The sequence below is a fragment of the Chiloscyllium punctatum genome, chromosome 15 (assembly GCF_047496795.1).
Source record: "Chiloscyllium punctatum isolate Juve2018m chromosome 15, sChiPun1.3, whole genome shotgun sequence".
NCBI classification, from domain to species: Eukaryota; Metazoa; Chordata; class Chondrichthyes; order Orectolobiformes; family Hemiscylliidae; genus Chiloscyllium; species Chiloscyllium punctatum.
This window is the reverse complement of record NC_092753.1, coordinates 7205808-7231298: the sequence shown is the minus strand read 5'-3', so window position 1 is coordinate 7231298 and position 25491 is coordinate 7205808. Positions and strand designations below refer to the sequence as shown.

Genomic DNA, 25491 nt, shown 5'->3' with positions numbered 1-25491 from the left:
GGAAATCTTTTGGAAACATCCATAATTCATAAAAGGTACTGATTCCCATATTTGGCTTTAGCTAGAGGCATGCACAACTGATTAAAACCCTGCTAAACAATTCTTTGAAAACTACTTTCAGGCTTAAAGGAGTAGGTTTAATTGATGGTTCGCGTTTCTGCATTACCTCATGCATGACAAAATTTGACCACATCTTGATGTAATCTTTTCCTAGTATCTAAGTGACTGGAATTGAATTGGCATTTTGTGAGTTACTCATAAAATTTTGTAATAGTCATAGAATTACCAGATGTTGCCCATATGTGATATTTGAGGGACTCTAATACTCATCATTAATACTTTGTCTTTCAAATGATAACATGTAGGTAATGGTTCTGACTCCATTTCTGCAGAGACTTCTTTATATATCTCTTATTTCTGATTTGTTGCCTTTCTGTTACAGAAGGTGGGTTGAACATGTCAGCCTCATTCTTTTTAGCATCATCCTTTTTATTTAAATTTATGAAATCTGTAGTCAGTTCTGCCACAACGCGTATTGGCTTTAATGTGATTGAAGAATTTGGACCATAATAGAACGCAAACTTTCCTCACCTGTGTTTGTTATTATCCCGTTAGTTTACATGGTGCAGCTATTGTGTAATTTTTTTATAACGCGAGGTCGCAAGAGAATGGAACTATCACATTATTCAAACCGACTGTATACAAATCACCTCCCTTTTTCATGCACTACCTCTCTTCTAGCCTAATTCTATGGACCTGAGATCTCCCGCTGAAGTGCTTGTGTCTGAAATGTAAATTCTCCTGCTCCTCTGATGCTGCCTGACCTGCTGTATCTTTCCAGCACCACACTCTTAACCCTGAGATCTCATCATTACAGTCAGGAAACAATCCAGGGTTTTCTTCCTGTCACATTTTGGTTTCTTTTGCCCCTCTTGGTTCTTCCACCACCTTCAGGGAAGCCTATAAATTTGAACCACCCAGATCACTTCCTAAGATAATTCCCTTCCATAATGATTTGTTACACCCCTAGAACACATTCTGAATTTACTAAGTTTTTTAAATCAAGCTCTGCATAATGGGACTGGTTTATAATCTCCATATATACCTCCAATTAATATTTTCTCTTTTATTGAGTCCTCTAGAAAACATTGATGTCATTAACCTGCATAAGTGAATAATTTGCCCCAGGATCTGTCAATGTATTTATCAGTTAGTGTAAGGGAATACCACCTTATCAGAGAAACTATTCAAAACCTTGAATGGTCTGATTCTCCTTATCAATGTACAAAGAAGATTTTCATGACTCTACAGAAACATCTCTTTTTAGTATATTCTAAGAAAACAAGGTCCCTTTGTACTACAATGACAGTATTTATATCCTTTCATGATACCCTTTTTCTGAAGACTCCTTAAATATTCCCATTCCTGCAATCAGTTTTCATTTACCTTCTTACAATTTGCTTAAGTATGTTCAGTATTATTATAATCCAAGCATGTTATTTTCTTTAGTTAACTGTTTGATTCTATCCTTTTCCCGTTATTACTTTGACATCCACCTGATGGATCCCTAAAACTAGTACCTCTCCTATCTGTATATTTCCTATTTGTCCAAGTTCCCTGTGGATTCCCATTTGAGCATCTTCCTACATGTAACTGTTTGTGTGAGATGTCATAGGTATCTGTCAGTAACTGCAGTAATTGAAATTTCTGATCCCACAGCATTTCTTTTTCCAATACAAATTCTGCAAATGTCTAAATAACTTTCTTCCTTGTTCTAAATTTTAATTCACAAAGTTCAGAAACAAGGATGTAAGCATTGTATATTGCTTTATTAACAGTTTTATACTCTTCAGATTTTTCTTGCAAAATTGCACATTGACCTAGCTGTATCTCAAAACACACTAATATTTTGGTCAGTTCATCTGCCCAGCTACCTTTTCAAATGAAGTGAAATGTCATTCTAGAATTAAAAGAGTTGGTTTAAACATGTCTGGTAGTTAAGAAATTCCAAGTATTAATCAAATCAGCTGTTTTAATTCTAGTTTTCAAAGAACCATTTAGCAGGGTTTTAATAGATTGTTTTGGATATGTATGGCATGTCTGATAAAATTTGACCACATATTTTTCTAATCCTGGCTATTAGCATTTCATGAGCAACTCATAAAATTGTACTGCAATATTCGAATGAAATTATCACCTGATGGACCACGATATAACATCTGGTATTTGACATATTCTCCATTTCTTCATTAGTATTTTGTCATTCAAATATTAACGCTCAGGTTTAGTATTGACTACATTTAGCATATAGCTTTCATTTCCAAGGCCTTTTGTGTTGCAGTTCTATTTAAGAAGATGGGCTCAACATGTTAGCGCCATTCTCTTAATCCTCACCCTTTATAGCTAAGTTTTCAAAATTTTATATATTAATCATTTATGAATTTCCAAGACATCTCGTCAGATCATAGGTGCTGCTTCTTGTCTAAATCTATTAGCCAAGGTCTAATCACAACAGTTGGGAAATGTTCTCCTCGATCATCTCAGTTGTTGTTCCACCACCCTCTATGAGACTATTTTCGAACCAATCAGGTCATTTGGCAAGATAAGATCAATTCCTTCTATTGGAATTTGTTTAACTACTCCACCATTTTAACAGTTTACTCACTGGTGAGATGTGGACATCACTGGCTGAATCAGCATTTATTGCCCACCCCAAGTAGCCCTTGACAAGGTAGAGGTCAGCTGCCTTCTTGAATCACTACCGTCCATATGCTGTAGATATATCCACAAAAGAAAGGGATAGAATTCTAAAACTTATCAATTTGTAAAGTTACTCTTTAATCCAATACTGTGAACTGGGACTAATTTGTAACACCCATGTATATTTACAATTAATATTTTTGCCTTTATTAAGTCCTCTGGACAATAGTATCATCAGCCAAATTCAATGACTGACTTGCTCTAGTATCTTTCTATATGTTTATTGGTTTACACCTTTTATATTGGTCTCCTTCCTATCAGACGGATGTTGTGAAATTTTAAAGGGTTCAGAAAATATTTACAAGGATGTTGCCAGTGTTGGAGGATTTGAGCTATAGGGAGGGGTTGAATAGGCTGGGGCTGTTTGCCATGCAGTGTTGGAGGCTATGGGGTGACCTTATAGAAGATTATAAAATCATGAAGAGTTTGGATAGGACAAATAGAAAAACTCTTTTCCCTCGGGTGGGGGCGTCCAGGACTAGAGGACATAGATTTAGGATGAAAGGAGAAAGATATAAAAGGCACCTAAGGGGCATGTTTTCACACAGAGGGTAGTGCGTGTATGGAATGAGCTGCCAGAGGAAGTGGTGGAGGCTAGTACAATTGCAACTGGATGGGTATATGAATAAGAAGGGTTTGAAGTGCTGGCATGTGGGACTAGATTAGGTTGGGATATCTAGTCTGCATGGACAAGTTGGACGGAAGCACCTGTTTCCATGCTGTACATCTCTATGACCTCTATTTGAAACATCATAAAATACCTTTCTTTTTGATCTAAAATATTCAGAACCTCCAGTGGTCTGATTCTCTTTGTCAATACTCAAGGAATTTTCATGATTATCCTGAGTCTTTTTTTTGTACATTCAAAGAAATACGTTCTCTTTGTAATGCAATTGCCGTTTTAATACCTTTTAAAAATAAAATCACTGGTGGGATGTAGGCATTGCTAGCTGGATCAGCATTTATTGTCTTTTTCTATTTGCCTTTGAGAAAGTGGCGGTGGGCTATCCTCTTGAATTGTTGCAGTCCCTATGATGTAGCTAGGCCCTCGATGCCATTAAAGCTGAAGTTCCAGGATTTTAACCGAACAATATGAAAAGAACAGCAATATATTTCCAAATCAGGATGGTGAGTGATTTGGAGGGGAATTTAGAGATGGCACTGTTCCCATGTAGTTAGCCCATGTCCTTCTATATGATAAATGGTTGTGGTTTGGAAAGTGTTATCTCAGGAGCCTTGGTGAGTTTCTGCTGTGCATTTTGTAGATGGTATGTGCTGCTACTACTGCACGTCAGCAGTGAGGGGAATAGATGTCTGTGGAAGTGGTGCCAATCAAGTACCCACATCCATTTCCTTTCCCGATGCCCTATTTTCTGAAGATTGTTTGGCTATTCCTACTAATGCAATCAATCTCCCATTTAATTTGCAGCAATTGTCTCTGGTATGTCCAATCTTCTTTTATTGTAAGCATGTTAATTTCTTTATATCACTATTTGGTTCTAGGTTTTCTCCTTTATTACTTTGGCACCCTTCTGTTTGAACGCTAAAGCCAGTACCTCTTTTTTTTGTGCAGATTTCCTATTTGTTCAATTGTCTTGAGGATTCCCATATGGCTATCTCTCTACCTTTAAATGAGAGATCATAGGTATCTGCCAAAACTGCAGCTTCTCTGATCCTTGATATTTGGCCCTCATCTAAATAGGTTTTTGGGTTTGTAGTAATGTTATTTATGATTTTTTCTCTGATCTTAATTTATCTTACATTCTCAATTTTCTCTAACTTCTGTATCCCTAAACCGCTTAACCCACAGCATTTATTTTTCCTTCAGAAATTCTACAAATATCTGATTAAGTTTATTTTTGTAGTTCTAAATTTTAATTTACAAGCTTCAGGAACAAATTAATTAGTGTTGAGCTTTTTTTTTAAAGTTTCAAGAACTGCACTTTGTTCTTCTGACAATCTTACGTATGCAGTTACAGCCGTACCTGCCAAAACATTTCAGAATAGAATATACTCCCTATACTGTGGAAACAGGCCATTTGGTCCAACAAGTGCACACCGACCCTCCAAAGAGTATCCCACCCAGACCTTTTCCCCTACCTTATAACCCTACATTTCCCCTGACTAATGCACCTAAGCTACACATCCCTGAACACCATGGGCAATTTAGCATGGCCAATTCACCTCACCTGCATACCTTTGTGACTGTGGGAGGAAATGGGAGCACCCGAAGGAAACCCACATATACATGGGGAGAATGTGCAAACTCTGCACAGTCACCCAAGGCTGGAATCAAACCTGGGACCCTGGTGTTGTGAGGCAGCAGTGTTAACCCTGAGCCACTGTGCCACCCTTGGGTATGAGCATCTTCTCACCACTTCATCTGTCCAGCCAGCTACCAAATGAGTTGAAATGTCTTTTGGACTCTAACCTCATAAAATTCAACGCTAAGTGTAGATTCTTTGTTAAATTCCTAATTAGAATCAGAATAATTCTTCGAGCTTTTTAATTTGCTCATGTTCTCTAATTTCCCCATTTCTTTACAGTTCACATTTTTTTTAATGTCTTTCCTTTTAAATTAATCTATTTTTACTTCCATCACTCTGAACTTGTCTGTTTTAGAATCCTTAGGCCCATCCAGTCAACACCCTGAAGGGGATCCCACCCAGAACCCTCCTTTACCATATCCCTGTAAACTTGCATTTACTATGGCTAATTCACCTTGCCTGCATCCCTGGACACTATGGGCAATTTACCATGGCCAATTCACCTAACCTGCTCATCTTTGAACTGTGGGAGAAAACTGGAGCACCTGGAGGAAACCCACGCAGACAAGGGAGAATGTCTGTGTAGAATTTGAACAGTTTCCCAAGGGTGGAATTGAACTCAGATTCCTGCACTGAGGCTGCAGTGCTTACCACTGAGCCACTGTTTCTTTATTCTATCTCTTCAATTTAAGTCCTCTTAACTCTACATCCTGTTCCATTGCTCTGTCCTGCTATTTTTCTTCTAACTCAAGTCTTTTCACTAACCATATCCCAGCTAATTCTAGCGATGACCTCTCATATTCAAGTTTCTCTTCTAATTCTAAATGTTGGATAATCATTTAAGCTTTTAGTTCTGGCTTCAATTTATTCATTAATTCTCTCAATTTGGCCATTGTCAAATTTTTAAAATAGTCCACTGCGATATTTTTTACTCCCAAAGCTATATTCAAAATCCATCATATAGCTCAACATAGCTGTTTTATGTCAACCACCTCCACATACCCATTTCTTCAAAAGACGTACACACCTGTCTTAAATTCAATGAACTCAAGTCCCACAAGAGGCACCACTTGTTATGATCCCAGCTGATGCTACTGCACTAGTAAGAATCCAGAATAAAATCTGTCGTGATAGATGACATTTTGTTCCTTCCTTTAAAAAGAGACACTGCAGTCTTTTGCTGAAACACAAGCAATGCAGGCTGCATATTTTGTTTTAACATTAAGCATAAGTTTGTTCTTCAAAAGTTTAAAAGATTTCTAAAATTGTAGCAAAACAAATTCCCTCCCACCCCGACAAAATCATTTTATAGTTAGTCAAAGACCAAAGACAGATCGTTCCCTCTTCATTCTGTAGGTTTTCTCAGTTCCAATTTTCAGCTGTGAGGCTTTTTCCCTGGAATATTCACACAATTGAGATCTTACAATTGTTCAGCTTTTAATAACCAATGCAGATTACTAACAAAACATTCCCACTCTGGACGTTTCTCAAAATAAACTCTTTCACTGAATTAACTCATTCCCTGAACTGTTCTGAACGATCTTCTTTTTGTTGGAGAAACTATAATGGCATCTGAGTCTAGTCATATTGTCTTCAACCTAGCCAAGAAAAAAGCCTTCCAATGCAAACAAACTGACATTTAAACTGCAGGAGCCACATACTGGCTTAAAATTGTGCTTCCAAAAAGATATAACAAAGTTGATCTTTAAACCTGTTACACAAAAACACGCATATACCACTCGTTTGAAATCAAAGCACTGTTTCAAACGTTTCTATGTATTTCTGCAACTGTGCAAACTAAAATTGCCTACACTTTACCAAAAGCAACCAGTGGTTTCACCGCTATAAGCAGTAATTCACTTACCTCGCTGTGAGCATTAGAGCAAAAACAATACAGCACAGGAATAGGCCCTTTCGCCAACCATGTCTGTTAGACTATAAAGTCTTTCTAAATTAATGCCATCTGACTGTACATGATATATATACCTCTATTCCTCCCTATTTTTGTGTTTGAATAAAGGCATCTTAAATATTGCTATTTCTACCACCTCCCTTGGCAGTATGATCCAGGCACCTACCACTCTTCTTGTAAAAAAAAAACACTTGTTTCGCACATCTCCTTTAAACTTTCTTCTCTCATCTTAAACCTGTGCCCCATAGTATTTGACATGTCCAGCATTGGAAAAAGACTGACCGTCCACTCTATCCATGCATCTCATAATTTTATATATTTCTATCAGGCCACCCCTCACTGTCTGACACTGTCATGAAAATATGGAAATTTGTCCAACCTCTCCTTATAGCTAATACATTGCAATACAGGCAACATCCTAGTAAAACTCATTTGCACCATCTCCAAAGTCTCCACACCCTCCTTACAGTGTGGCAACCAGAACTGCATACAATACATCAAATGTGGCCTAATTAAACTTTTAAAAAGCTGCAACGTGAATTGCTAACTTTTATACTCAATGCCCAGTGGATTAAAGTAAACGCATTATGTGCCTTCTTTACCAACTTCGCTTGTGGCTAAATAGGATGCAGAGGTCTCTGTCAAAGCCCCAGCAATGTCCTCCATGGCCTCCCTCAGTACCCTTGGATAGATCCCATCAGACCCTGATGACTTGCAGATGCTTTTCCAGGTACTCATTACGACCAACTCCTTAATATTGATATGCCCGAGAATATCAAAATATTCCACCTTAATCTTACCATCATGTGTATGTGTACATTACCGTGTGTACGTATTGTAAAATGTTGTAGCTGATATTTCATCTAACACTGAAACCTGAACTAATTTAAAGTTACGCAGTAATGAATGCAAGGGACTGTTTCAGTACTTTATCATCAGAACCATTTTTTTTCACTTTCAGAATACGAGTACAGGCTGTAAACAGCATTGGACCTGGTCCTTTCAGCCATACCATTAAAGCAAAAACAAAACCACTGCCTCCAGAGCCGCCTCGACTTGAATGTGTAGCCTTTAGTTATCAAACCCTAAAGCTCAAATGGGGAGAGGGGACTGCAAAAGTTTTGGCATCAGATGCCATTCAGTATGTCTTACAAATGGAGGACAAAAATGGGAGGTAACGTCAACAGAATTTATTTCTAATGGGTACTACTAAAATGGCCAAATGAGGTGTATAAAAGTTGTACAAAGTGATTCTGATTCATCTTTTTCTCCCTTTCCCTTGTCCCGTGGATAAATGTCTAGCTTCCAAAGGTATTTCTTTCTGATGGAACTACAACAGTTAAGAATGCACTGTGTGAAAGTGGCACTGTATTTCTGTGTCCCATTAATTCATGCCATGGTATGGTCTCAATACGTAAATTAATACTTTAAAAGCTGCTTGATATTGGATGAATTCCACACTATATACGTTTGGAGTAATTGAACAGTTCCATGAATATTGTACATTGTCACTGGTGCAGCGATCCCTTAAATTGATCTTAGTGCTTATAGAGGTCTGATTTCTGTACATGAGCATGCTATAAGTAAAGGTGTAGATTTGTGCAAATAATTTCTATAAAGTATTTTATTGAGTAGCTGATAATTGCCTTGCATATAATTCATATTATTTATTGGAATTCCATGTTAAACCTTCTTCTCACAAATTGACTTTGAATTATGGAGAACTATGATGGCCACACCCAAAAACCTTTCTGGGTAGTAAAATGGGATTGGGAAAGCAAGGATTTGCTTAACATAAATAAGCAATAAAAGTTGTGATAAAATCAACCAGGAAGAAGAAAATTGGTGCAGATATGATGGTCAGTGACACATGAGACAAATTTTGGAAGAAAATTGTTGAAAACAATTGCAAGCCATAACGAGTTCCATTTAAAAATAATAAACAACCAAGCATCAAGGATATATTACAACCATAAGCTGGAATCTTAAAAGAAACCTTTAATAAATGAGGAAAAACTGAGTATTTAATACTTGATAGAGGACAAGTCTGGATGTTTCAGAATTTTGCAGATGCCATTAAAACCTGGGTTATCTTTCAGGTATTCAACTATATGCAAAGGACCATGTCACACACACAAAGTTCAAAGACTCAATGAGTCAACATGCTACAGATTTAAAATTCAGGCATGTAATGAAGCAGGTGAAGGATCCTTTTCTGACGTTTACACTTTCACAACTGCCAAATCTCCCCCATCTCCTGTTAAAGGTAAGTGCTTATTGTGTTTGTTTATTTGATTATTTTGGATGGTTAGAACTATAGATTAAATTTTAATGTCAGTATTATGTTATGAAGGTGTAAGGGATACTGTACTTTTAAAAGAGTTAAGAGCTAGCAGAACTTTCTGACAGCACTAAGTGTTCTGAACAAAATACAATGTAACCTTTTGGTCCAGCAGCTAGGTTAGCTGGTTGTCTGGAGACAAAAACAAATTTGAAAATAGGCCTATCAATTTAAATTCTACCCCCAAAAAAAGTACCAACCTCCAATCAATTCGATGTTTTTGAGGGTATAAGACCGGGAAAAATCAAACAGTTGGTGCAGAACTGCCAAAAGACCAACAGATGTAAGCTGCTAAGAGAAAGCGCCTACACAGAGAAAAAACATCGATACCAACCTAGAGAGCAAATGTACAGAGGCAGATACAACAGCTGGCTGGTTTTGAAATTTGAATTATTTTTGGTAAATCTTACTCTGTTTTATCAGACTAGTATTATAGAAGGGAAAGTAAAAGATAAGTTAGAGGAAGGAGTTGTAAATAGTTGTTATTAAATATTCTCTGTTATACTTTAAGAAATAAAGTTGTTACTTTTTACTTTAACTAGTTCTTGGCCTCTCGAATTTTCACAAATTACCGCACAGGGTAAATCTTTTCTGTATTGCTGGTTTAAAATAAACAGAGTGGGTTTACCCTGTGTCGTAACAGCACCAATTATGTGTCCATTTTCAGCTTTTGAAATTGCCAAGGGTAATTCTGCAGTGACCTCAAAGAATTTTGCCAGTGTCCCATTTTGAAGGTCTGAAAAGGCAGTTTTGCAAAGTGGTGTGTTTTTTTTTAAATTATCTCTCTCTTTAAATTATGACATTCATTTCACCTTCCCCATCCGAAATGCAGCTTCATTCACCTTTTGTTTCCAAATAGCACTCCTTCACATTAGAGTAAATCCATCCAATTTGATGACTTCTCCTTGACCACTATAAAGTAAACAATTAATAGAAAATATATCTGTTAACAGGTTTGTTTTATAATTTTAAGTAAAATTGCCATTCCTTACAGGAGAGAGGGTCCATCACCCCTAATGTGTTGGTGTGTGCCTTCTGCTAACAGCTCTCAGCGGCAATACTGAAAAGCTGAAATCGTCATTCAGTTCAAGGTGGTGCCTTGCCTCAGAAGAAAGAGAGAGATTTTATATTCATGCAAAACACATGGCCACAATTGTAAGCAACAGCTTGCAGCCAATGTGTATCCTCTTGATACATGATGTTCATTCCTTGTTAAAAAAGACTATATGCTCATTTCATATCTGCTTTTATTATTTCTTTTACTAAATTAACCTGTCTAATTCCTTTCTGACTAGCTCCGAGATTAAAGCAACTGAAGGAAAACGTATGTGATCTCACTTGGGAACCTTTGCCAGCAATGAAGGGGGATCCAATTGTTTACAATGTTCAGGCCATGGTTGGCAAAGACTCTGAATTCAAACAGGTAAAGTCTCACTTGGATTTACTTGGACAATGCAAATGTAAGTGCTGGTTTTATATGTTCATGGGATGTGAATGTCACAAAATAAACCAACAATTTTTAATTGCTTATCCATCTTGAACCATTGTAGTCCTTGACATGTAAGGTCACCCACCATTGTGTCTTGTAATAGAGGACAGGCATTGGGAGATAGAAGGTGAGTTACTCCGCAAAGCGTTCCTCTTCTCTCAGAATTCTGATTTGCTTTTGTAGTATATCATGTATATGACTGGCCCAGTTCAATTTCAGATCAGTGGTGTCACCCAGGATACTGTGGGTAAGGAATTCAAAAATGATAATGCCACTGAGAGTCTTTTATTTGGAGCTGGTCTTTATGTGATGCTTATCAAACAAGCCAAGAACCATAATTCTATTAGATTTAAAATAGTGATGGAAAAGGATAGACCAGATCTAAAAGTTGAAGTTCTAAATTGGAAAAAGACCAATTTTGACGGTATTAGGCAAGAACATTCAAAAGCTGATTGGGAGCAGATGTTCGCAGGTAAAGGGACAGCTGGAAAATGGGAAGCCTTCAGAAATGAGATAACGAGAATCCAGAGAAAGTATATTCCTGTTAGGGTGAAAGGAAAGACTGGTAGGTAAGGGAATGCTGGATGACTAAAGAAATTGAGGGTTTGGTTAAGAAAAAGAAGGAAGCATATGTAAAGTATAGACAGGATGGATCGAGTGAATCCTTGGAAGAGTATAAAGGCAGTAGGAGTATACTTAAAAGGGAAATCAGAAGGGCAAAAAGGGGACATGAGAGAGCTTTGGCAAATAGAACTAAGGAGAATCCAAATAGTTTTATAAATACATTAAGAACAAAAGGGTAACTAGGGAGAGAGAATAGGGCCCCTCAAAGATCAGCAAGGCGACCTTTGTGTGGAGCCGCAGAAAATGGGGGAGATACTAAGCGAGTATTTTGCCATCAGTATTTACTGTGGAAAAGGATATGAAAGATATAGAACGTAGGGAAATAGATGGTGATATCTTGAAAAATGTCATATTGCAGAGGAGGAAGTGCTGGTTTTCTTGAAACGCCTAAAGGTGGATAATTCCCCAGGACCTAATCAGGTGTACCTGAGAACTCTGTGGGAAGCTAGGGAGGTGATTGCTGGGCCTCTTGCTGAGATAATTGTATCATCAATTGTCATAGATGAGGTGCCGGTAGACTGGAGGTTGGCTATCATGGTGCCACTGTTTAAGAAAGGTGGTAAGGACAAGCCAGGGAATTAAAGGCCAGTGAGCCTGACGTAGGTGGTGGGCAAGTTGTTGGAGGAAATCCTGAGGGACAGGATATACATGTATTTGGAAAGGCAAGGACTGATCGGGAAAGTCAACATGGCTTTGTGCATGGAAAATCATGTCTCATAAACTTGAGTTTTTTTGAAGAGGTAACAAAGAGGACTTTTGAAGGCAGAGTGGTAGATGTGATCTATCGGGACTTCAGTAAGGCATTCGACAAGATTTCCCTATTGGAGACTGGTTAGCAAGGTTAGATCTCACAGAATACAGGGAGAACTAGCCATTTGGATACAGAACTGGCTCAAAGGTAGAAGACAGAGGCTGGTGGGGGAGGGTTGTTTTTCAGACTGGATGCCTGTGACCAGTGGAGTGCCACAAAGATCGGTGCTGGGTCCTCTACTTTTTGTCATTTATATGAATGATTTGGATGCAAGCATAAGAGGTAAACATAGTAAGTTTGCAGATGACGCCAAAATTGGAGGTGTAGTGGACAGCAAAGCAGGTTACCTCCGATTACAACAGGATCTTAATCAGATGAGCCGAATGGGCTGAGAAGTGGCAGATGGAGTTTAATTTAGATAAATGTGAGGTGCTGCATTTTGGGAAAGCAAATCTTAGTAGGACTTATACACTTAATGGTAAGGTCCTAGAGAGTGATGCTGAACAAAGAGATCTTGAAGTGCATGTTCATAGCTCCTTGAAAGTGGAGTCGCAGATAAATAGGATAAGTGAAGAAGGCATTTGGTATGCCTTCCTTTATTGATCAGAGTGTTGAGTATAGGAGTTGGGAGGTCATGTTGTGGCTGTACAGGGCATTGGTTTTGGCCACTGTTGGAATATTACTTGTAGTTCTAGTCTCCTTCCTATCGGAAAGATGTTGTGAAACTTGAAAGGGTTCAGAAAAGATTTACAAGGATGTTGCCAGGTTGCAGGATTTGAGCTATAGGGAGAGATGGAATAGGCTAGGGCTGTTTCCCCTGGAGCGTCAGAGGCTGAGGGGTGACCTTTTAGAAGTTTACAAAATTATGAGGTGCATGGATAGGATAAATAGACAAAGTCTCTTCCCTGGGATCAGGGAGTCCAAAACTAGAGGGGCATAGGTTTAGGGTGAGACGGGAAAGATATAAAAGAGACCTAAGGGCCAACGTTTTCAGTGGGTGGTGTGTGTATGGAATGAGCTGCCAGAGGAAGTGGTGGAGGCTGGTACAATTGCAGCATTTAAACGGCATTTGGTTGGGTGTATGAATAGGAAGGGTTTGGAGGGATATGGGCCACGTGCTGGTATGTGGGACTACATTGTGTTGGGATATCTGGTCGGTATGGACAGGTTGGACCAAAGGGTCTGTTTCCATGCTGTACATCTCTTTGCCTCTATGTTGTCCAGGTCTTGCTGCGAATGGGTACAAACCACTTCTTTGTCTGAAGAATCTGTATTTGTACTGAACATTGCACAAGCATCAGTTAACATCGCCTTTTCTGACCTTTATAAATATAGGCAAGTTTACTGAGGGTATAAGTGTTACTACAGAATTATCCATCTGTTCTGATGCCTGGTGTTCTCTGCTCACTTTGTTTAGAACTTATTAACTTGCAAATTGTTTTCAAATCCTGGTTTTACTTTAACCCTCTTACTGTTTCTTGATGCTATGTTCTCCTTTCTTAAATCAGAAGGGGAGGCATTCATCACACTGTACCATTCTAATTGAACAATCAAAAGTCAGGTTTGTGTAGCCTTTTGTCTGAGAATTGTTATTTTTCTGATAGACATCCATGCCATTTTTGATATTAGAGAGGATAGGTGAATTAAGTTTAAATGATAGGCAGGTATGATTGTCCTAAGCAGGCACAAACTCAGCTTCTAAAATTGATTAAATTCTGTAAGTATTGGGTTGTTTGCGAAAGCAACCCACTCCAATCTGAGCGATTAGTGTTTATAATTACCATGATAGAATATCTTGGTGATTCATTTTTACAGATTGGACATTGACTATAATTGGTGATATAATTGAGGAAAATAAAGTGCTTTGCTTAAATGTAGGCATCAACAATGCTTAAAATTAGTCATTTTAGTTTGAATGGTAAAGAAAATCTACTCGTGTCTCATTGCAGATTTGAATGCAACAGTGGTCAGTGAAGTGATGCTGCAATGTGCAAAATTGGTGGAATTATGCTAAAATATATAAAGGGACTTTGGTAGTACAACGTTATATCATTCATTTGTGCATTTACCTTATTGATGTAATTCATGTTTAAGGTAAATATAGTGATGATGCTGCCTCTTTAGCAAGGTTATTTTCTCCTTGGTTATTTTCAAGAGGGGTCATAAAAGCAGAGGGGCTGGTATTCTGGACTTGTCTACTTTAAACAATGGTAGGGGAGTGGCCAATTCTCCCAGTTCAGGTTGTTTTCTAATTTGGCTTCTTTTAGCAGGAGTCAGAGGTTGCTGGTAGCAGAGAAGCTACCACAGAAAAAAGGTTCCATGGTCAACAGATGTTTCTTGTCTGATGTTTCTCTCTGAAATGTCTCCTTATATATTAAGCACTGGTGTTTGAATTTACCTTTTGCCAAAGGGTGTGTTTATGGGATGATGCATGGATTGGAATAGCACCTTTGTTAAGTTACGATATTGAGTCAGTTGAGCTTTCAAAGAAGTTAAGTTATTCTAAATTCTGGGTTTTTTTTGTTCATGTTTCAACCATAGTGTGTAAATAAATTCTGTTTTGCTTAAAGCAGAGTGGTTTGACCAGTTGCGTCACTCCCGGAATATCCACTTCACATCTGTCTTTAAAACAAGAAAAGGTTAGGGTCTGCTGTACCTTCTTAAAGTGTTTTCATGAAAAGAATACTTTTCATAATTACTAAGGAGCACCATGAATCTAATTTCAAATGGCTTTTATTAATGCCATATGCAACCTTTTTTTTCTGTCCATACCAGCAAGATGTTATCAAGCAGGGCATCTATTTCTACAAATAATATGGAATTAGCTTAATAACCAATGTTTTACGCAATTAAAGATTTCCTTTCTGGAAGTAATGTTGTTAGAATGAATTGTAATGGTAATTACCTGTAATCTTATCATTGATTAGTAGTGAATTGTTGAAATTTATGCTTCTACAATTGCATTCATCATAATTTTAATATGTGAAACTGTTTTCGATATTTATTTTCAGTCTGGAAATTTTTTTCTTAAACAATAGAATGGTACCTTTGGACATAAGAAAATGGAAAAAAATTAGAGTATTTTAGTGCTGTTGTCCATGCTTTGGACACTTCAACCAGTTGATGTATTAAAAACCCAACTTCCGTTATTAGTGAGGTAGGCAAAAGGATACTGACTTCAGTTTGCAGTTTAAGTTGATTTTAATAACAAAATATTCCTTGTTAACAACTCGTGACCATTTCCCAAATTGCTATAATATTTACTCTCTATCTAGTTCTATCTGCTCAGAAAGGATATTACCCTTAACAATCCACGTGTTTGAGCTGAGTCATTGGAATCTCTTTCCCCTCTGATGTAGGGCTGGCACACGTCTACCACGGGGGTCTTGCAGGTCAGGGCGGATCTTCTGGGTCATCTTTGCCACATGGTCTTCCATTACAAATCTTGCTGCAAGTCTTTACTGAGAGGGTGGCTTTCAGTGTGTGTTTTTATCACCCACTCGTCCAGACCTTCCTGAATGTTTTGTGCCTTTGGTCATTGGGGTCATAAGCATGGTTTAAAACATCCAAAAGGTCATGCCAATACTCTTCACCTGACATGCCAGGAAGATGTAAAGTGCATGTCTTTACCCAATTCCTAAGGATCTGTATCCCTCTGCTCCCCACCAACTCATGCATCTATCCAATCACATGTTAAATGAATCTACTGTGCCTGCCTCTACTACCTCTGCTGGCAATGCATTCCAGGCACCTACCACCCTCTGTGAAAAGTACTTACCGCGTGTACCCCCCTTAAACTTTTCACCTCTCACCCTGAAAGCGTGACCCCTTGTTATTGAATCCTTCACCCTGGGGAAAAAGCTTATCTCTATCTACCCTGTGTAATACCCTTCATGATTTTGTAAACCTCAATCAGGTCCCCCCTCAATCTCCTTTTTTCTAATGAAAACAATCCTAATCTACTCAACCTCTCTTCATAGTTAGCATCTTCCATACAGGCAGCATCCTCGTAAACCTTCTCTTGCACCCTCTCCAAAGTGTCCACATCCTTTTGGTAATGTGGCAACCAGAATTGTACACAGTATTCTAAACGCGGCCGAACCAATGTAGTGTACAATTTTAACATGACCTGCCAGCTCTTATACTCAATACCCCATCTGATGAAGGCAAGCATACCATATGCCTCCTTGACCACTCTGTCTACCTGTGCAGCAACCTTCAAGGTACATTGGACCTGAACTCCCAGATCTCTCTGTCTCTCTGCTCATTGACTTTTCCCAAGACTCTTCCATTTACTGTATAATTCACTCTAGAATTAAACTTCCCAAAATGCATCACCTCACATTTGTCTGGATTGAACTCCTTCTGCTACTTCTCTGCCCAACTCTCCAGTCTATCTATATTCTCCTGTATTCTTTGACAGTCCCCTATGCTTTCTGCTACTCCACCAATCTTCCTGTCATCTGCAAACTTGCTGATCATACCAACAGTGCCCTCTTCTAGATCATTTATGTATATCACAAACAACAGTGGCCCCAGCACTGATCCCTGTGGAACACCACTGGTCACCTTTCTCCATTTTGAGAAACTCCCTTCAACTACTACTCTCTGTCTCCTGTTGATCAACCAGTTCTTTATCCACCTAACTAGAACACGCTGCACACCATGTGACTTAACTTTCTCTGTTAGTTTACCATGGGGAACCTTTTCAAATGCCTTACTAAAGTCCATGTATATGACACCTACAGCCCTTCCTTCATCTATCAACTTGATCACTTCCTCAAAGAACTGTATTAAGTTGGTAAGGCATAATCTCCCCCACACAAAACCATGTTGCCTATTACTGATAAACCCATTCTTTTCTAAATATAAATAGATTTTTATCCCTCAGTACCTTCTCCAGCAACTTTCTCACCACTGACATCAGGCTCACTGGTCTGTAGTTACCCGGAATATCCCTACTACCATTCTTGTACATGGGGACAACAAGAACAACCCTCCAGTCCTCCGGCACCTCACCTATGTTTAAGGATGCTACAAAGATATCTGTCAGGGCCCCAGTTATTTCCACTTTCACCTCCCTCAGCAACCTGGGATAGATCCCATCTGGGTACTGGGGATTTGTCTACTTTAATAGCCTCTAGCCTACCCAACACATCTTCCCTACTTATGTCAACGTCATCCAGAGTTATCAAACTTCTATCTCTAATCTCAACATTCATCATGTCCCTCTCCTCAGTGAACACTGATGCAAAGTAATCATTCGGAATCTCACCCATTCTTTCAGGTTCGACACATAGCCTTCCTTCCTTCCTTACTCTTTAGTGGACCAATCCTTTCTCTAGTTACCCGCTTGCTTCTGATAAAAGAATAAAAGGCTTTGGGATTCTCCTTAGTTCTGCTCGCTAAAGCTATTTCATAATCCCTTTTAGCCCGCTTGATTCCTCATTTAAGACTGGTCCTACTCTTCCGATATTCCTCCAGGGCCCGTTCTGTTCTTTGCTTCCTGGACCTTATATACACTTCCCTTTTCCTCTTGGCTAGTCGTACGATTTCTCCTGTCATCCATGGTTCATGAATCTTGCCTTTCTTATCCTTTGCTTTTAATAGGACATGCCTATCCTGCACTATCTTTAACCAATCTTTGAAAGCCTCCCACATATCAAATGTGGACTTCCCTTCAAATAGTTGTGTCTAATCCACACTTCCCAGCTCCTACCTAATTTTGATATAATTGGCCTTGGCCCAGTTTAGTACTCTTCCCTTAGGACCACTCTCATCTTTGTGTATGATTATTCTAAAACTTACAGAATTGTGGTCACTGTTCCCAAAGAAATCCCCACCGCAACTTCTACCACCTGGCCTGGCTCATTCCCCAACACCAGGTCCAATATGGCCCAGTGACAGAAAACTGTATGGCAACCCAAGTAGACCTGAGAGAAGATCTGACTTGATAGAACTAGATAGAGGCCTCCTATTGTGGCATTTTGGGAAATTCAGATAAAGGATATTTTGTTAATAAAATCAAGTCGATCCACAAACTGAATTCTGTGTCCGTTTGTCTCCCTCACCAACAAGAGCACTTGAGCACTTTTTAATACGTAAATTGGTCAAAGTGTACAAAGCATGGATAGTACTTGCATCCCTGGGTGGCTTTGAATGGAAGTATTGTATAACCTCCAAAGTCAAATTTACAAACCTTGAACTCTTGGACATTCAGTCTCAGCCTGAATTTAGAGGGCAGCTGCCCCACATGATGGCCAAGATACATGTGGATGAAAGAGGGTGAACATTTCCAACCAATGATCAGGCTACAAACCAGGTGTTTGTCATATGTGGAAGACAAATAGCCAGTGTTATTACAGGATCGGGGACCAATGAGAAAGGAAATCTTAACATAGGCTAGTATTAGGTCTGGAACCTACAGAAACAGAGGCAAGGAAGCCAAATACAGTGTTAGAGGACCAATGAGGTGATGAAAAGTCAGGGACCTGCAAGGATACAGGGACGCTAGATCAGGACTCAAAGTGATAATTGTTTTGTTTGACTGCATTCAAGCAAACAAACATACAAAAGCAACCATATTCTATATTTTACCATATCTAGTTTTTTTTTTTAAAAAGCTGTTTAAATAGGGATATTTATTAAATTTTCCCTTTATAATCAGGCTTCAGAAATATAAATTTGAAGTCCAGAAATGTGCATCTCCGTTGGTTGAACAACATTATTTCGGTGTGAACTGGACTTTTTGGATATTCCAAAGACTTTACATAAACATAAGATCTTACTTTTAAAGACTTTGTCCCAAAGAGCTTTAAAGTTAATGGTAACTAGTGTGAAATAAAATTACATTTGGAGTAATTTTAAAATACAGTCATTGTTCTGATCTAAGAAATAAGACAGCTGATTTGCTTGTAGCAAGGTCTCAGAAGCAGCAGATATTGGTTGCGAGACAAGACCAGACCAGAATGTCCTCCTTCAAAATATTTCCATGTCCACGTGAAAGGAGGGTAGGGCCTTGGATGACTGTCTCATCCAAAAGAAGTGACACCTTCAGCAAGAAAATTCACGAGTACTGCAATGGCAATTCCATCTGAATTGTGTTGAAATCTTTGATGTGGAATTTGAATCCAAAATCTTCTGATACAGAAGGAAAAATGCTTCTATCGAGTCACAACCAACAGCATTACGCTTACATATTAATGTATACAATAAAACTCAGCTACATATCCATACTCTTGATCCTGTAAGAAATATAGTTAATTGAATACTGTATCTGTTGTTCTCGACTTAGTCTCAGCGTATGTTGTAAGTTTGTTGAATTTGAAAATTTTATTTCATCCAAGTTTTTTTCCCCATCCATGCTGCATCAGCTCTCCCTGCTGTTATGCATATGATTTTATTTCATCACCTGTACCATGTAGGACAGTAGCCAAAATTGCGGTGCATTTTTGAAAGTTCAAACCTTTAAAAGTACAATAATCATGACCGTGTACTAGTCATCGTGAGTGTGTTGCTTGCATGATAAGAGAACCTTATGTCAAGCCTAGAAAACATTGTGCGTTAAGTACAGGAATGCTACACTTCCCTTAACCCCCACCACTCCAAAATTTGACATTGTGTTGTTTCTTCAGTTGGCAGCTTAAAAAAAATTAATGATTTGATCATTCAAATATATAGTGTAGAGATGTAAGCAACAAAACATTAATTTTAAACAAAAGCAGTAGTATAATCAGTGTTTGTTTAATATTTGTACAAATCTTGGAAAGGTGACAAAACCACAAATTATGTGAAATTAACTCAATGTGTAAGGATGTGAAATGTCATGCAGGGACCATAGTTACTAGTGTTTCTAATATGTCCATGTTGTGTCTGATATGTTTCTTTTGTATCTATTCAAATATATAATCTGAGATAAGCATTTCCCAAGTGATACACAAAACACATTGTGCTATATTTTTAATACTGTGGAACAGGAATATCAGTGAGCTATGAATTTATATGTACAGTTTGTATGAAGACACCTTTCTAATCTTGTCTTTTTTCTAATTTATTAATTACTGTAACTTTTAAGATGTTTCAATATTCTTCTAAGCAATAATAGCTTTTCAAAGATTGTAATGATACAGCCTATTGATGCACTATCATTCTGTAATGTGGAGTTGTAGGCTGTAACTTTAGCCCATAATATTGCAGCTTTTTGGTTGATAATCTCACCAATTCCGAATGCTAAAAAGAACACTAAAACACATCTCTGAAATCCAGTATCCACCTTGGCAACTGGCTACAGGATTGTACCAGCATTTACAAATGATGAGTAGTATGAGCAGTGCAAGCATATGGTGTGGGACGATGCCTCAGTTGCAAAAATATTAGTATGCATGATATAATTGGTTTAGTTTGGATATGTTCAAAATATTTCATTGCTAAAGAAGTATGATAAGTCTGATAATTTTATCATTTTGAAATGTTTTGAATGACTAATATTCTTCAAGACAAGAAAAATATGGAAAGCTTGTGACAAGGTGACATTATAAGTATTGTGCTGTTCAACATTGTGAAAAATGGAACTCTAGCTTATTTCAGTTTTCAATTTACTCAGTTTATTAATTCGTGAACCAACAGTGAAGAATGGAAAGCAATGTTTTCTGATATTAGGATGTGTGGGAGTATATGTATTTTTGGAATATGCTGTTAAAGGAGTATTGGTGAGTTGCTGTGATGCATCTTCTGATTAATACACACTGCTGTCACTGCATCAGCAGTGGAGGAGTGAATAGTTAAGGTGGTCAATGGTGTGCAGTCTGCTTTGTCCTGGATGGTGCCAAGCCACGTGCATTGTTGGAGCTGCCACCATTCAGACAAGTGGAAACCATTTAAACACATTGCTCACTTATGTCTTGAAAATGGTGGACTAAATAGAGAGTAAGGAGGTGAGTTATCTGCTGCTGCAAAATAACTAACCTTTGACCTGCTCTATAACCATAGTATTGCTGCTTGAGGACACGAGTTGCTCATTATCTGCAGCAGGTAGATTGGTGAGAATTAGGTCAAATAGGTTCTGCCATCATTAGGTTTTCTCACTACCTTTGTCAGGTCCAGTCTAGCAGATTTGTCATTCGCGAATCACCTGATTTGATCGGTAGTGATGTTACTGAGCCATTCTCAGTAAATGACATTAAAGAGATTTGAGTGACTTCGTAGTCATAAAAGTTATTATGAGCCTCCATCCTGTGATGACAGTCCTTTACTGAAATGACATTTACTGAACCAGATAGAGGTTTTCAACAAGTTAGCATTGTGATCGCCATTATTGATATTAGCTTTCTTTTATTTCAGATTTATTTCATGAACTGAATTTAAGATTCTTCAACCTAGTGGTTTTGAACTCATTGATTCACTTATACATTATGAGTCAAGTAACTTTACCGCTAAGCGACATACCTATTACACATCCAAAACACAACTCAAACTCCTGTAGTACCTGAAACCTCCAATTTTCCAACACAGAGTTACAATGCAAAAACAGGTTACCTAGCCTTACCAATCTGTGCAAACCTGCTAGCACCAGCTGCATTCTTAATCCTGTTCATTCAGATGCCTATTTGATCCATCCTTAAATGTTGACATAGTCTCTGTTTCAATCACTAAATCTACTCATGCGTCCACAGCCTCACAATGCTGTTTAGCACTTAATCTTGCAATGCACAATCTTACTGTACCCCTCATTCTGATTCCACTGGAAGCAACCGGTTTCTACACCAGCCCTGTCAAATTGTCCTTAGACTCCTCTATTCTAATGAAATTTGGTTCATTGTTTTGTTTTCATTCTTACCTGTCTAAACTATTTAGAATGTAATGCTCTTAAGTACTACAGACCTGCTCCTCACAGCATTGCTTTCAAACTAATCCATAACACAGATGACAGAATTTCTGTCTCCCAACTTTATGGTTCAAGTTTGAATTCCAGGTTATCTTGTCATCCTAGCTTGCCTAGCAAATGTGAATTCTATCAATTTTCAGCCATTTATTTAACAAATAGGCTTGTTGGCAAAGCAGAAAAACATGTCTGTCCAGAGTAGATAAATACCTTGCTAAGACTTGGTGAAGGGTGGAAGGTATAGGGGAGATGTCAGGGGTGGGTTCTTTACCCAGAGAGTGGTGGGGGCATGGAATGCGCTGCCCGTGGGAGTGGTAGAGTCAGAATCATTGGCGACCTTTAAGAGGCATTTGGATAGGTCCATGGATGGGTGCTTAATCTAGGTTAGAAGTTCGGCACAACATCGTGGGCCGAAGGGCCTGTTCTGTGCTGTATTGTTCTATGTTCTATGTTCTAAGACATATATTTTTGTTCTTGTTTCCTGCTATTCCATTGCCTTGTGAAGGAAAACAAATACATACTGGAAGCAATGAGTGTTATTTGACTCTCCCAGAAGAGTATACAGCCTAAGGTGGAAAGGGAGTGTGTTGGGGCACACAGTTAAATGCAACAAAGTTGATGAAGCAGTTGATCTTTCCCTTTCCATCTGTTTTGATTGTTTGCATGTTTTGAAATTCTTCAGTTCTGCCAACAAGGCAAAATGTCTGGATACTTTTTTTTTATTATGTGTGTGTATGTTTTGTTGCAGATTTATAAAGGTCCAGAAACAACATTCCAAGTTTCAAACCTCCAGCTGAACTGTGAATATCGTTTTCGTGTGTGTGCCATTCGCCAGTGCCAAGATACTCAAGGGTTTCATGATCTGATGGGCCCTTATAGTGCTACTGTAACATTATACTCTCAGAGGAATGAGACACCAGCCAATAACAGCAAAAGCACCACAGAAGTCACAAAGACAACACAGACATTAAGTGATGAGCAGTGTGCTGCCCTCATTCTTGCTTTGTTCGCTATAGTCTCCATTTTGATTGCTTTCATTGTTCAATATTTTGTCATTAAGTAAAAAAAAGTTTAGTATTTGAATGTCTCTTGCCATGTATTACTTGTGTTGTAATATCAAATAATTGTGATTGATTATGCTTTTAAATTGATACTGATATCCAATTGTCACAAAGGCTCTTTGCCAACATCTCAGCTATTGCTTTTCCCCTAATTCATGTGTGTTACTGGAAGTCTGACCGTGTAGAGAATACCACAGAGATATGTTGAAATATTAACAGTCTAATACAGCAAGTGACATCTGTGTAAATCCAGTGGCACTTTACAATATACCCCTTGAAACAAGTGTTTTGAGTGTTGGTATGGATGTGTAAAGTTAAAGCATTATACTGAGTTTTTTTTAAAAATAATTTTACAATGTGAGATCATTTGAAAATATAAAGGTAGGGAAGGGAAAATTGATGCACTTTAGTGCAGTCTATTGAATATATTGCAATAACAGAAATTGGGGGTATTAAATTCTGTGTAGCAAGTCAGGTAAAAAGCATAACAGTAGTGAACCCAAACTGTGAAACTTTGAATCTTTAGTAGTTGTGCAATTCCTACCTCTTCTAAAATGTAGCCTAAAAGTTGAAGAGGGCCACTTCATACTAAATTGCCAGTAAACATGGGAGAATGTGACTGTGTGGGTAAAAATGTAATAGGTTTGAATATTCCATTGCCAGGGTCTTTGCAGCACTGAAGCAAATTATCACTTTTTTTTCAAAATGTCCTGCATACAAGCTATAATGTTTTTATTCACTGCTTCACAAATTATATCTCAGGCACTTTTTACTTTTAGCAGTTTATTTAAGCAAGGAAATACTTCACATTTCAATATCACTATTAAGAATTCAGCTTAAATGCATAACAAATTTAATGGTTAATTTCATAAGCCTCCAGAGGTAAAAATTAATCTGTAAGTGTTCAACACTATATCAGAGAAAAAACAATAACAGCATTGAATATCTCTAGAATAGCAAAACATTGTTTTGCAAAGATCTTCAAAAGGAAAATAGTGATGTTCTATGTTATTAATTTATATATTTCTTAAAAAGTAGCCAACAATAATGCACTTGAGTACTTTGCAGTTGTTGTAAGTTACGCAACTAGAGCTACGCACCATTGTATAGGAGTCTGTTGTTGGACTAATATTCAATTATGCTATTTAGTATCTTTAAGAAGTTCCCCTTATTTGCACATAATCACTGAATCAGTTTTGTTAAAGGATACCTGGATTTGTTAGAATGTCACTTGCCTATCAATAATTATTTACTTATATAATTAGTGCAATTTATTCTATTGGTTTTCTTTGTCGCAACTGATTTCATATTTATTACAATTATAGGCATAAAATGCTAGTTAACACTTTTTGTGATTTATGTTGTCAGATACATTGTAATGCAAATTGTTTTGTTTTGATGTGCCACTTTATCTGAAGGAGTGAATGGGTAATATGAAAGTTTGGTAATATACACGACCCCTGTTCAAATGGACCTTATACTTCACAATGCAGATGTTTACATTTTCCTTTATTTTCAGTTGAGCAATGTGTTGCACTTCAGTGTTGGTGAGTATCACCCAATGAAAGTGTACTGTGCTTCTCGGTTTGGAAGGCTGCAAACACATTGTTTTGTGACCGATCCTTTTTCCTATCCCCCAACATCCTAAATATTTCCGCATTTTGCTTTTGTTTTAAACAGACCTGTTTGACAACCAAAGGTCATAAATCAAATTGGGAGATGCACCATTTGTCTTTCTAAGTTTCCCTTGGCATTATTTTAAACTAGCCAGAAATTAAATGTCCTTAACATATCGTCTCTTTAAAACTACAGCCTTAATTACATTTATGTACTTTGCTGAAATTATTTGCTTCGGTGGGATTTTTTTCATATCCCCACAAACTAATGTGATACATGATTTCTATTGTACCAATATCTTTTTTAAATGTATAAAGTATTTGGCCAGCTGGATTCTGTAAGAGGATGTATGAATGTTTGATTTTTGAAGGCTGCATTTCATTGCCCAGTGTGGGTTCGATTTTAAAACTGTCTCCTGAACTTGTTGTAAAAGCTGGAAGAATTTATTTTGACAGTCAAAATTCAAATTCATTCCTATTTTTGATAGTTGCATATAACCAGTCATTTATAAATGTAACTGTATTTTCCATAATCTCTCATTGCAGTTTTCTGTATTGGGGATAAGTGATTTTTAAATGTAACTAAGCTTCATTGTTACCTCATTGATTGTACATTCCAAAAACTATTGAAACTTTTGAAACCATTCCAAATATATGACATATCACTTGTATCATATCAGACTTAGTACTGATAATGTAAAGCTGCCATTATATGTTTAACTCTTAAATATATATTGAAATCCAAACTGTAACTTAATAAGTAATGCATAAAACAAAATCCATGCACAAT

General features: G+C 37.7%; 1 protein-coding gene across 3 annotated transcripts in view; it reads left to right on the top strand.

The window, feature by feature from the left end:
- The window catches only part of fndc3a (fibronectin type III domain containing 3A), a 212714-nt gene extending 187223 nt beyond the window's left edge, over positions 1 to 25491 (top strand). For all 3 annotated transcript variants that reach the window (XM_072584555.1, XM_072584554.1, XM_072584556.1), the window contains 4 exons: positions 7901 to 8113; positions 9039 to 9205; positions 10576 to 10703; positions 22773 to 25491. In XM_072584555.1, coding sequence (XP_072440656.1) covers positions 7901 to 8113; positions 9039 to 9205; positions 10576 to 10703; positions 22773 to 23087 — 823 coding nt within the window. In that variant the 3' untranslated portion in view covers positions 23088 to 25491. The remainder of the gene's footprint in view (positions 1 to 7900; positions 8114 to 9038; positions 9206 to 10575; positions 10704 to 22772) is intronic.